Source organism: Lampris incognitus, chromosome 6, assembly GCF_029633865.1.
Source record: "Lampris incognitus isolate fLamInc1 chromosome 6, fLamInc1.hap2, whole genome shotgun sequence".
Lineage (NCBI taxonomy): Eukaryota > Metazoa > Chordata > Actinopteri > Lampriformes > Lampridae > Lampris > Lampris incognitus.
In genome coordinates, this window is record NC_079216.1 from 53009119 (window position 1) to 53020913 (window position 11795).

General features: G+C 42.9%; 1 protein-coding gene across 1 annotated transcript in view; it reads right to left on the reverse strand.

The window, feature by feature from the left end:
• The window catches only part of shank2b (SH3 and multiple ankyrin repeat domains 2b), a 251559-nt gene extending 240292 nt beyond the window's left edge, over window positions 1-11267 (reverse strand). The window contains 1 exon segment of the mRNA XM_056282438.1: window positions 11061-11267. Within this exon segment, the coding sequence (XP_056138413.1) occupies window positions 11061-11267 (207 nt within the window).
• Window positions 11268-11795: the final 528 nt, after the last annotated feature.

Here is an 11795-nt window from a genome sequence, read left to right on the forward strand (position 1 = left end):
GTGTGCTAGCTTGACATTTAGATTGCACAGGCACATCCGGGCACACCCGTTGGTATGCGGTTAGTGTAACTACACTATAATTTTACACTCATTGTAAACTGTGGCACCACTTTCCAGAGGAAAGAAAAGATAAACCAAATTAATCAGTCAAAGAGTCGTGAATTCTCAATTCAGGGATCTCTACCTCCAAAGGAATACACAAATAAAGATAGTAATTACATCACTTCTCAGATAAAGAAAATACACACAATATTGTCCTCTAGATGGAAATATTAATTGACTAGCTAATGGGATAAATGAGTGTATATACATATATACAGTCAGGCCAAGTAGTGAAATAAATTAAACATGAATGACTGAGTGAATCAGTGAATGAGAATAAATGAAGGGACATATGGGTGAATGGGCTTTAAACTAACAAGTTGTTGCTGAAAGAATGAGTCAATTAATTAAATTGGAGGTTAACGAAATCAGAAATGAATCTGAATGCAATGAGGGCAACTAAAGCCAATTGGAAAAAAGGGACAAATTAGGACGGCTCTTTTGCATCAACTTGCAGAACGTAAGGAAGATGGTTTTGCCCTACTTGCAGTGATAGATGGTTGGGTAGTGGGCTTTTCCAATGGGTCCAGATCATGTTGAAGCAGGCTCGGGGGACTTTGGGTTGCCGTGGTAATATAGCCAGAGAAGAACTATTGCTTCTACGGTGATGGATGGCTGAAGATTATAGCAGGCTTTACCGGAAGACATCGGGCGTGCTGGAGCAGGCTCGGCAGCCTTCGGGTTGCTGAAGTAACAGCCAGAGGAGAACCGCTCTGATGGAGTTGGTTCAGAGGTTCGACTTGGAGAATGGATCCACATCAGAGAGGCTTAGCCTAGCAGGGCAACGTGGAAATACACACAGTTGTCGTGTGTGTCCAGGTCTCAGGTACACTCCTCAAGTTTCTCATCAAGTGCCAAGTAGTAATGATACATACGTGGCTGCTAATTCAGCCCTTCTCCATCAGCAGCTGGACTGGATAAAAACTGGTATCAGGGCATCACTGAGATGGCAGAGTCCAACGCTAGAGCTCTACTCTAACCATAAAAATGACTGAAAAAGTCTAGAAAACCGTCTCTGCAGATTTGGAGGAAACGGCTCAATTAACTCTTAAAACAAAATGGGGTTTGAGCGTATAAAATGCAAAATAACTTCCAATACACAAAATGGCAATAAAAAGGTTAAAATAAGAGATAACAAAAATATATGTGACAAACTACCTTATAACAGCTAGACATTCTGGGCTTTCTTGCAGTTTTTGAATGCTGCTTTCTTGATGAGCTTTCAACTCATCAGCAGAAGCTGAAAATACAAGCCCAAATGCAAAGAGGGCCAGGATGCAGTGAAAAGCCAGGGCAGGCTAATACGCGGATCGCCGGTTCAAACCCCCGTGTTACCTCCGGCTTAGTTGGGTGTCCCTACAGGCACAATTGAGCTGGTCGCTGCACTAGCACCTCCTCTGGTCGGTTGGGATGTTTATTGAGGGGGAAATGGGGGGAATAGCGTGATCCTCCCATGCGCTATGTCCTCCTGGCGAAACTCCTCACTGTCAGGTGAAAAGAAGTGGCTGGCAACTCCACATGTATTGGAGGAGACATGTGGTAGTCTGCAGCCCTCCCCGGATTGGCAGAGGGGGTGGAGCAGAGATCAGGATGGCTTGGAGGAGTGGGGTAATTAGCCAAGTACAACTGGGGTGAAAAAAAAGGGGGGGGAATCCCCCCCCCAAAAAAAAAGTCAGGGCAGGCATACATAGCCCTGTACACGAGCAGGAAAAAAAAAACATGGAAAGCTTCCCAAAAGGGTGTAAACAACTTTGAAAGTTGTAGGCGGGTATGAAACGAAAGATGACACTTTCGCAGGCTTCTGAAGGAACACCTATGTTTCTTTGTTTGAGCAGAATGGAAAAAAGAAAAATAATACTCTTTTTCCTTCAAATGAAAAGGAATAATCTTATTAATGTCCTATCTAGGGAGAATATTTGAAGGATACGCGCTTCTAATTAACCTAGATACTCACTCATTCCCGTCGGCAATGTTGACACATCATGTAAATCTATGGGCAAACAGAAACTGCATAATATTAATCGCACAAGTGAATTTTATTCTATATAGTAAATGCAAAGCCCTCAAGGTAGACAGCTGCCTCCTGATCTGATCCTCCTTTTAGTCTTTGGAGAGGGCAAGCTTCAGTGATGTGTTGTTCCATTGTTCGCTCCTCTCCACAAGCACACAGTGGACTTGGGCTGCTGCCCCACCTGTGAAGACTGGCCAAGCAGGGGCCATGGCCAGGCCTGAATCACACAACCGAATACAGAAGACAATAAAACCTCTATTCTCTAAGCTGTGGCTAAACACTACAGGGGAGTAGATTACATTTCAATTTTACAAGACATTAGTATTCAAATCATTACTAGATAATGCATTAAATGATTCATTTGAAAGACAATCAATACAATAACGGCCATTTGGCTGTCAATAATTCAGACGCTTGTCCTACAGAAAATGGTCACTGGATAGCAGTGTGGTCACATGGCCAACAATGCATTTAATCTGCATATTAATAACTCGGTCATTTTATATCACATAGATACAGGAGTTGAACTATTCTTCATGAAAACATTTTCTGAGTAATATTAACTGGGTTACTGGATGATTAAGCAGTTAATCCACATTAATTCAAATATGTACAGAACTAGGGAAAGTTACTCTGAAGTTAGTAAAGGCTCCAAGGAAGGGGTTTGGATGCATGCATGAGTGTGTGTGTGTGTGTGTGTGTGTGTGTGTGTGTGTGTGTGTGTGTGTGTGTGTGTGTGTGTGTGTGTGTGTGTGTGTGTTCTTTGGAACAATTCTCTGCTTAGTTTTAGTGCTTAAAAGGAGAAATGTGCACCATACTGACTCTCCTAAATTAAGGGGTGTGAGTTGATTTGTCCTTAGGCAACAGGATTTTTAGAAAAGGAACTGTGATAAAAAATAGATTATATAATGTGGATTTATTCTACAAAATTGTTGCATCCGCTATAATTCGTGTATAATTATTATAAATCTTGAAACAGGCTTGTACTGTCTCATAAAGAATTTACTTGACTCACTGGATTATTTTGCTCCTTATTTGTTGAGCACTTTCCCTACCATTGAGTGTTTCTTTTAACAAAGTGTTATATATATATATACACACACACACACACACACACACACACACACACACACACACACACACACACACACACACACATATACACTCACTGGCCACTTTATTAGGTACACCTTGCTAGTACCGGGTTGGACCCCCTTTTGCCTTCAGAACTGCCTTAATCCTTCGTGGCATAGATTCAACAAGGTACTGGAAACATTCCTCAGAGAGTTTGGTCCATATTGACATGATAGCATCATGCAGTTGCTGCAGATTTGTCGGCTGCACATCCATGATGCGAATCTCCCGGTCCACCACATCCCAAAGGTGCTCTATTGGATTGAGATCTGGTGACTGTGGAGGCCATTTGAGTACAGTGAACTCATTGTCATGTTCAAGAAACCAGTCTGAGATGATTCGAGCTTTATGACATGGCGCGTTATCCTGCTGGAAGTAGCCATCAGAAGATGGGAACACTGTGGTCATAAAGGGATGGACATGGTCAGCAACAATACTCAGGTAGGCTGTGGCATTGACACGATGCTCAATTGGTACTAAGGGGCCCAAAGTGTGCCAAGAAAATATCCCCCACACCATTACACCACCACCACCAGCCTGAACCGTTGATACAAGGCAGGATGGATCCATGCTTTCATGTTGTTGGTGAGCCTGTGTGAATTGTAGCCTCAGTTTCCTGTTCTTAGCTGACAGGAGTGGCACCCGGTGTGGTCTTCTGCTGCTGTAGCCCATCTGCCTCAAGGTTCAACGTGTTGTGCATTCAGAGATGCTCTTCTGCATACCTCGGTTGTAATGAGTGGTTATTTGAGTTACTGTTGCCTTTCTATCAGCTCGAACCAGTCTGGCCATTCTCCCCTGACCTCTGGCATCAACAAGGCATTTTCGCCCACAGATCTGCCGCTCACTGGATATTTTCTCTTTTTCGGACCATTCTCTGTAAACCCTAGAGATGGTTGTGCATGAAAATCCCAGTAGATCAGCAGTTTCTGAAATACTCAGACCAGCCCGTCTGGCACCAACAACCATGCCACGTTCAAAGTCACTTAAATCACCTTTCTTCCCCATTCTGATGCTCGGTTTGAACTGCAGCAGATCGTCTTGACCATGTCTACATGCCTAAATGCATTGAGTTGCTGCCATGTGATTGGCTGATTAGAAATTTGCGTTAACGAGCAGTTGGACAGGTGTGCCTAATAAAGTGGCCGGTGAGTGTATATATACCTCAAGGAGCTATTTAATGCCTCTGAAAAGCATTTCATTGACATCTTGATGCATGCTCAATAATCCAGGTAAGGAAATCCCAGAAAGTTGAATCAGTTCATCTGGACTCAAGGGTTAATGGGAGAAACATTTCATCACCCATGTAGGTAGGTGACTTTGTCAGTCTCAACTGACTGCAGGTATCCCCACCCTTATAAACAGCACAGGTGCATAATGACCAAAACCGGCACAGTTGCATCGCAACCGAAACTAGCGATTGGTTTCATATGCAAATTGCCATGACCATTAACTAGAGTTACAATGGCCATGTGTACTATTAACAGAGTATTGGGGAATAGTTTCAATCACAGCATTGTATTGTAAGATGGCAACAGATGTACTTTTACCCCCCCCCCCATCGGTTCAGGGATGGTCATTCCCTCTTCACATAGATGACCTCTTTGACTGCTCATTCAAACCAGTGTTCCTCCCTATCAAGGATGTGCACATCCCCATCCTTGAAAGAGTGACAATCGAGAAATGGTGTTTAGAAAATATGCATCTCAACTATTCCGACACTCACCACTGGTTTACACTTTGGCAGCTGTTGTCTTTCTTCTCTCTTCGATTGGCTGGTGCATTGTTTGGGCGTCTTCCTGGCTTTGACAAACACCCAGTTAGGATAACCACACTTAATCAGTACGCCTGTGTTCCAGCCTATAGTACCGCCCCATGTATGCAAAGTACATGAAGAGACAGCTTCTGGAGCAGACACACTTGGTCATTGTTAAGGGTGGTGCTGTTGCTCAAGGTGGGGTCATCCTGTAATTTCATCCAGACTACCTCCAATGCTTCACCAACAGGAACGCATGTGAAGTGAGACATAATATCATAAGAGACCATTGTTTCATCCGCCTCCATAATGATGTCCCTCACCGTATCCACAAAGTCCATCGTGTTCTGACTGTGATGTTCAGTACTGCCTACCAACCAGATTAAGAATAGAGGCCAGAAAGTTTGAGATGTTATAGGTCACTGATTTAATCACACTAACAATAAGCCATGATGGTACATCCTGTTTATGTATCTAAGGTAAACCATACAGATGAGGTGTAGCGTCCCCTGGGTATAATCTGTTACAAAATCCTGTCAATAGCATTGTCCTGTTCTAACAGTTTCAGACAATCTATCAACTTTTTCTTGTAACCACTGCCTGCATCTCATTTCAGGGGCTCATAAGTATTTATATCGCTGAGTAACATCATAACTTTCTCATGAGTCTGTCCGGTTTAATAAAACAGTGCATCTGTCTTTGTCCGCTGGAAGGATGATGACGTTATTGTCCTTACTGAGAGTCATGAGTGCATTACTCTCATCTCTGCTGATGTTGGATGGCATTGGCTTCGCATTGCTGAGGCAGGATGAAACTTTCATCTGCAGTTGCTTCCGGGTCCATGATGTTGTTGTTATGGGTCGCTGTTTCCTTGGATATGATCAGTTCCACTAGTGGGACTTGCCTTGGCATGACAGCAAAATACAGACCCTTAGCAAGGATGTTTTTCTCCACCTGAGTGAGTTGTCTGTCAGACAGATTCTTCACCCACTTGTTTACATCACCGGCGTGTGTCTGGCGTCTGTCTCTCTCTCTGTCGTTGAGGGCACCGTCCGTTGTCTGGCGATGTCTCTGGCATGCAACAAGTAGGTTGAACTTCTGCTGCCTGGTTTTCGACTTTACATTTTGTGCTAGACGAGCCTTCTCCGTGAACTCAATCACACGTTGGAAAGTGGTCTCATCTAGATGCGACATAAGTTTGTTGGATCTGCTCCTCTTTGGCTTTCGAAACGTCAATGGTAAAATTAGTTGGTCTCACCCGTTCGTTCAAAAGCTGGCTTTATGCCTTCTGGAGGATCTTGCTAACTCGATGGCCCTTGACCAAAAGTTTCATTTGAAGGCTCTTAGGCCTTCACCTGAGACAGAATCTCAGCTGGTTCCTGTAGTCTGCCATCTTATGCACCATTTACTCATACTCACATACAAGTTTAAGGCAATTCTTGCTAAAATGAGTCAAAATATCTTGATGCATGTTCAATAATCCAGGTAAGGAAATCCCAGATAGTTGATTCAGTTGAAATGAAATGAAAGCCACTTTACTCGACACTGTATTCTTGCAACGAATTGTATTCTTACAATTAATGTGTTCTCCGCATTTAACCCATCCTATTGTATAGCAGCAGTGGGCAGCTGCAGCACCCGAGGACCAACTCCAGTTCTTCTTTCCGTTGCCTTGGTCAGGGGCACAGGCAGGAAGGCGCATTGACTCTAACATGAATGTCTTTTTGATGGTGGGAGGAAACTGGAGCAGCCAGAGGAAACCCATGCAGACATGGGGAGAAGATCCAAACTCCACACAGAAAGGACCTGGGATGGCCTGGGGTTCGAGCCCAGGACCTTCTTGCTGTGAGGCAACAGTGCTAACCACTGGGTCACTGTGCCACCCTTCATCTGGACACGAGGTTTAGTGGGAGAAACATTTCATCGCTCATCAGTATCAGCTGACTGCAGGTTTCCCCAACCTAACAAACAGCACAGTTGCATAATGACCAAAACTGGCACAGTTGCGTCACAACCAAAATCAGTGTTTGATATGCAAATTGCCATGACTGATAATTAGAGTTACAATGGCTATGTGTATTATTCACAGAGGATTGGGGAATAGTTGCAAGTTGCATGTCATTGACGTTGTGCCACTGATATGGCTGCTACCATTTTGACTCCAAGAAGACACTGCAGGATAATACAGAAAGCGCTAGTCAGAAAGGGAAGAGTCTTGTTACAATGTCAGAGGAAAGTCATGTTATTCACTGCCAAGTTGGACTTGCTCCTGCTGCATAGCTTTTCATGTGGTCCCCCCATGGGGGCCCTGTCCCCCCTGGGGAGGTGCCATTGGGTGGCCTGGGTTGGGTGTATTCGACTACATGGGTTTGTGCCTGGTGTGTGCGACTGGGTGAGGTGTCTACCTGGCCTCACCCCTATGCCAGGCATGGATGGGCATGCCCATGCTCATGATCTCCCCCCGCCTGGTGGGCGATCCTGGCTGTGTGTCAGTCTGTTGGTGATGGGTCCCAGCACCAAGCCTGTGCTCTGTGCTTGCCATCCGTGGCTCGGGTCCCACACCTGCGGGTGCACCCTGTGCCTTGGTGGTGGCAGTGCGCCTCGGGGTTGCGGGCTCGGCTTGTGCTTTTGAAGATTAGTTTGTGCTCCTCACAGGCATGTGGGGCTGTTGCTCTGTGGGCTCCTGGCCCACCTGTGGGCTGGGTGTTCCTCTGAGGTTGCAGTGCTTTGGGCTCCAGCTGTTCTCTTGGTCGTGGGGTGTCTGCATGAATATGGGGCCCGTGGGTGGCTACAGATCCTGTTTGCTGCTCGGAGATGCTACGATAATTCATGGCTCTCAGACACCAGAATTTAATGGGATTAATCCTGTGCACTCACAGTTGGACACGTCACATACATATAAGTGGACACGTCACATGCACATACACACTGCTAGCATCTGCCTCACACACTCCCTACGACACTCTCTGGATTACATCCTTCTTCTTAATCCTTTCTCTGCCTTTTTTATCTTCTCCTTTACAGCGATAACTGCTATCCTAAACTGATATCGATAAGCTCGATTCAATTATGCTTTGTCATACATGTCAGGGTCTGTTTCTATGTCTATGTCTTATCAGGTACATGTTGTCATTTTTCATTTCTAAGTTTCCTTGTCTCACATGTGGCGATTGTCCCCCTCTTGGAGAAGCGATGCTGATTGGTTATTTAGCTGATCAAAAATGCTGAAGAGGCAGTGGTGGGTATAAATGTATAAGAAAAACCCTGTGCTCTTGTCATCCCGCAGATTATCCAAAGGACAAGAGCTATTGTAAGCGGTTCTTGATCATTAATAAAGATTGCATTTGCAGGTGGAGAATCTGAACTCCATTTGCAGATTAACTCTATCTAGGACACATTGGCATGCAAATTCCCCATGTTGTATGCAAAGCCTGCTGACAACACAGGTTTAAAAAAAACTCACCGCCAAGTCACACTTATCTTTCTTTTTTTTTGAGGAAATCAAAAAAAATATTCAGACCCACAAACCAGAGAGAATCATGCAATCCCAGCAATGATGAAACTCCCAGCCACACTTCATTTAACTGTCTCCAGCTCTTTCCACTGAGCGGTAGCATCTCGGAGTAGGCTACATTTTTCAAACTATAAAACAAAAGTATACATTTGAAAAAAATGAGCCCAAAATAAAAATTCTTTATTTATTCGAGAAGCAACTACTTGAGATTTTGAAATATTGGATCTGATGTTCTAATTTTCTATTATCAACTTGAAATAAGAATATTGAACTGATAAGCATTACAGGCCACTGTCATCCATGCTGTCACAAGTCCTTAGCACTAATTTGAAGAGTGCAAAATCATATACCATTCTCAAACAAATAGAGCAGAGATCCCGGATGTACTTGAAACAATTGAAGGGACACAAACGGAAAACATGTTTAAGTAGCGTCGGCCATATGCAGATTAACAAGACTGCCTGTTTTAATAATCCTGCCCAGTTTTAGTAGATTCCATGCTAAATAGGCCATCCCCATCAGCACAAACTGTTGGAAAACTTGTGCTAATTTGTGCTTCTCTCGGTAGATCTGGCCCTATGTCACACCCAGACAAACAACAACATATGAAAAGACAGCAGTAATTCCTGCTTTGCATAACAAAGGAAGACAAGTTCATATTCCCAAAGAGGACAAAGTCAAAAACTTGAGCATGAAACATTTAAAACATAAGGTCATTATCAAACAAATAACTTAATTATGACCTCATCTTTGGCAATGAATTAGACAGCAGATTTCTAACTTGAACATAGCACAGTACCAATGGCCAAGCAGGTCCAACTGATCTTGCCTGCTATTGAGTATTTCTCACAAGCAACTACAAGCAGGTCAGCGAGGCAATGCTGGTATTCTTTTTATCTATCTTTTTATGTGCTTTGATGTTTCTACATTGGATTACCATGAAAATACAATGTAATATGTTTCTCTTAAACTTGAACAGAATGACACTGTATGGAGCCAACAAAGTCTGATGTTCTGAAAGGGTCGTCTGACTTGATAGCAATTATCTAATCCAGCAACAACTGGACTATTTTCATTGTAGATTTCAACAAATGTGAACTATGCTTCTGTCACCAAAGTAATTTAATTCAGTGTTCTTTCATGCTGTGTGGGTTTTATATATAATGTCAGAGCCTAATTACAAACTTGGTCCCAATTATGGTCCAACACCAGATCACTTAGGAACTCTCAATAAGTAAAGTATCTATTACTGGTATTACCAGCTCTGATTACTATCGCATATCTTATTGATAATCTCTTTTCTTCTTCTTCCGGCTTGTTTCCTGTTTCTCAGGGGTCGCCACAGTGGATTTTTTAGTTTCCATCAGTACCCTGTGAGGGCACAGCACCAATGGCGGCCGTTGTTAGCCCGGGCCTCAACCGATCCCGTATGGTCTTGTCAATCTGCATAATGATTTGGCAAAATTTTATGTCGGATGACCTTCCTGACACAACCACTAACCCTGTGGATGGGGGCACAGGTAAAGTACTGGATGCCACCCCAGTGTTCACACACTTGCGCCCATGCCTGTCGTCAGCTTTTATCTTATTGATAAGACATATAATTAATTTGTTAACACTGCACATGCTGACTAAACATTATCTTGTCTTAACCATAGCCATAAATTTCATGACAATGTTTACTGACAGTCCACTGTCCCACTTACCCCCACTCCAGCAAAGATTTAGTTACATTTGCCTAAAATCAGCAAAGCTTAAGTCCAAAAGAAACCTAGGTTTCTATACAATTTTTTACAATTTCAATATACATTTTGATACAAATCAACTGTATACAGATCAATTGATATTTTTAAGAGGAACCTTTCAAATTTCAATTGTAGCGATTGAAATGTCCAGCACTTTATACATTTCTTAAATGTGCTCTCTAGCAGTCATAAGAATCCTTAAAAATCCTTTTTAACGGTTAGGCCTAACAACCCATCAAACTCTTTCTCAGTACAAAACCATGCACTAAATTCTGCATCTGAAATTTGATGATTTTCCAATGAATTTTGGTGATAAGACAGAAATCATATTTTCTATATTATTATCATCTGTCATCCTGATTATTAAGACACCTTACAAACTGTGAGCATATTTCAATGGAGCAAGTAAAGAATTTGCTTCTCTTTGAGTGTGACAAGATTCTGGGTCAATTTATCCACTTCAGAAGAGCGACTGTTTACCTAGCTAGCTGGCTAACATCAGCTAGCTGAATAAGCAAACATGGTCCAATACTTAAACAATGTCCATGACAGTCCCTTCATGATGGATCCATTCGCAACCCGTATTTGCTATGTTATATTTGCTTTAAATTAAACATGTTTTTTAAGCCTATTTTGAATACTCTGCTTTGCCCACTGTTAACATGTTTATCTTTTACACTACATTTCTTTGTAACTTTCTTTTTAATGAGTGATCAGCAGATAGAGTAAACTTGTTATCATTGCTACCCTATTCCAATAATCTTCAATCAACTTCCAAGTATCTTAGTGTACTGTACTTACTGACTGTTGGAGGTCTGGTATCACCACACAGATGACCAGTGGTTCCTGGGGCACTGCGTCTGCCCCAGATATGCTGTTGGTAGGGTTGTCTGGTGCCAGGCCTCGATCCCCTGTCCCTTCCCTTGAACTCTCACTGTCTGAAGCCCCTGAGCCCTCTGAAATAGACTGGGCCGCCTCATCCTCACTGGACATAGGGCTATGAGGCATGCTGGATATCCTGGGGCAGGGTGAAGGGAAAGACATAAAAACAAAAGAATGTAAATAATTGGGTATACTAAGGTTACAGCCAGTTGAAGTGAGGTGAGGGATGAGGGCAAGGGACAGAGAACGGAGCAGGAAGAAATGGAGCAAGGCAAAGCTGTATTAGAAATCGTCTAGACCATTGAAAGACTCATGATAATAGGGCAGGGAGAGGGGAAGCACAAAAAGAAAAGGTGATGAGAGAATTTCACATAGTCTCACACAGCTACTACTCCTCTTTGGAGCTTGCTGAAGTGCATTTCACATGCAATCATTTGTACAACCAATCAAATGTGGTTTCATATCTTTTACTAATGCCAGCGTATTTCCTATTTTATTGAACAGCATGTGTTTTATTGAAGCAGCAGAATCTTATGTTACTGATAAACAGAAAATAGGAAACAATGCCAGTGAAACAGTAAACAGCTCCCACGTCATGTAATGTTGTGATTTACTCATGGGCTTGAAAAAACTGGATGCCCTCACCATGTCATG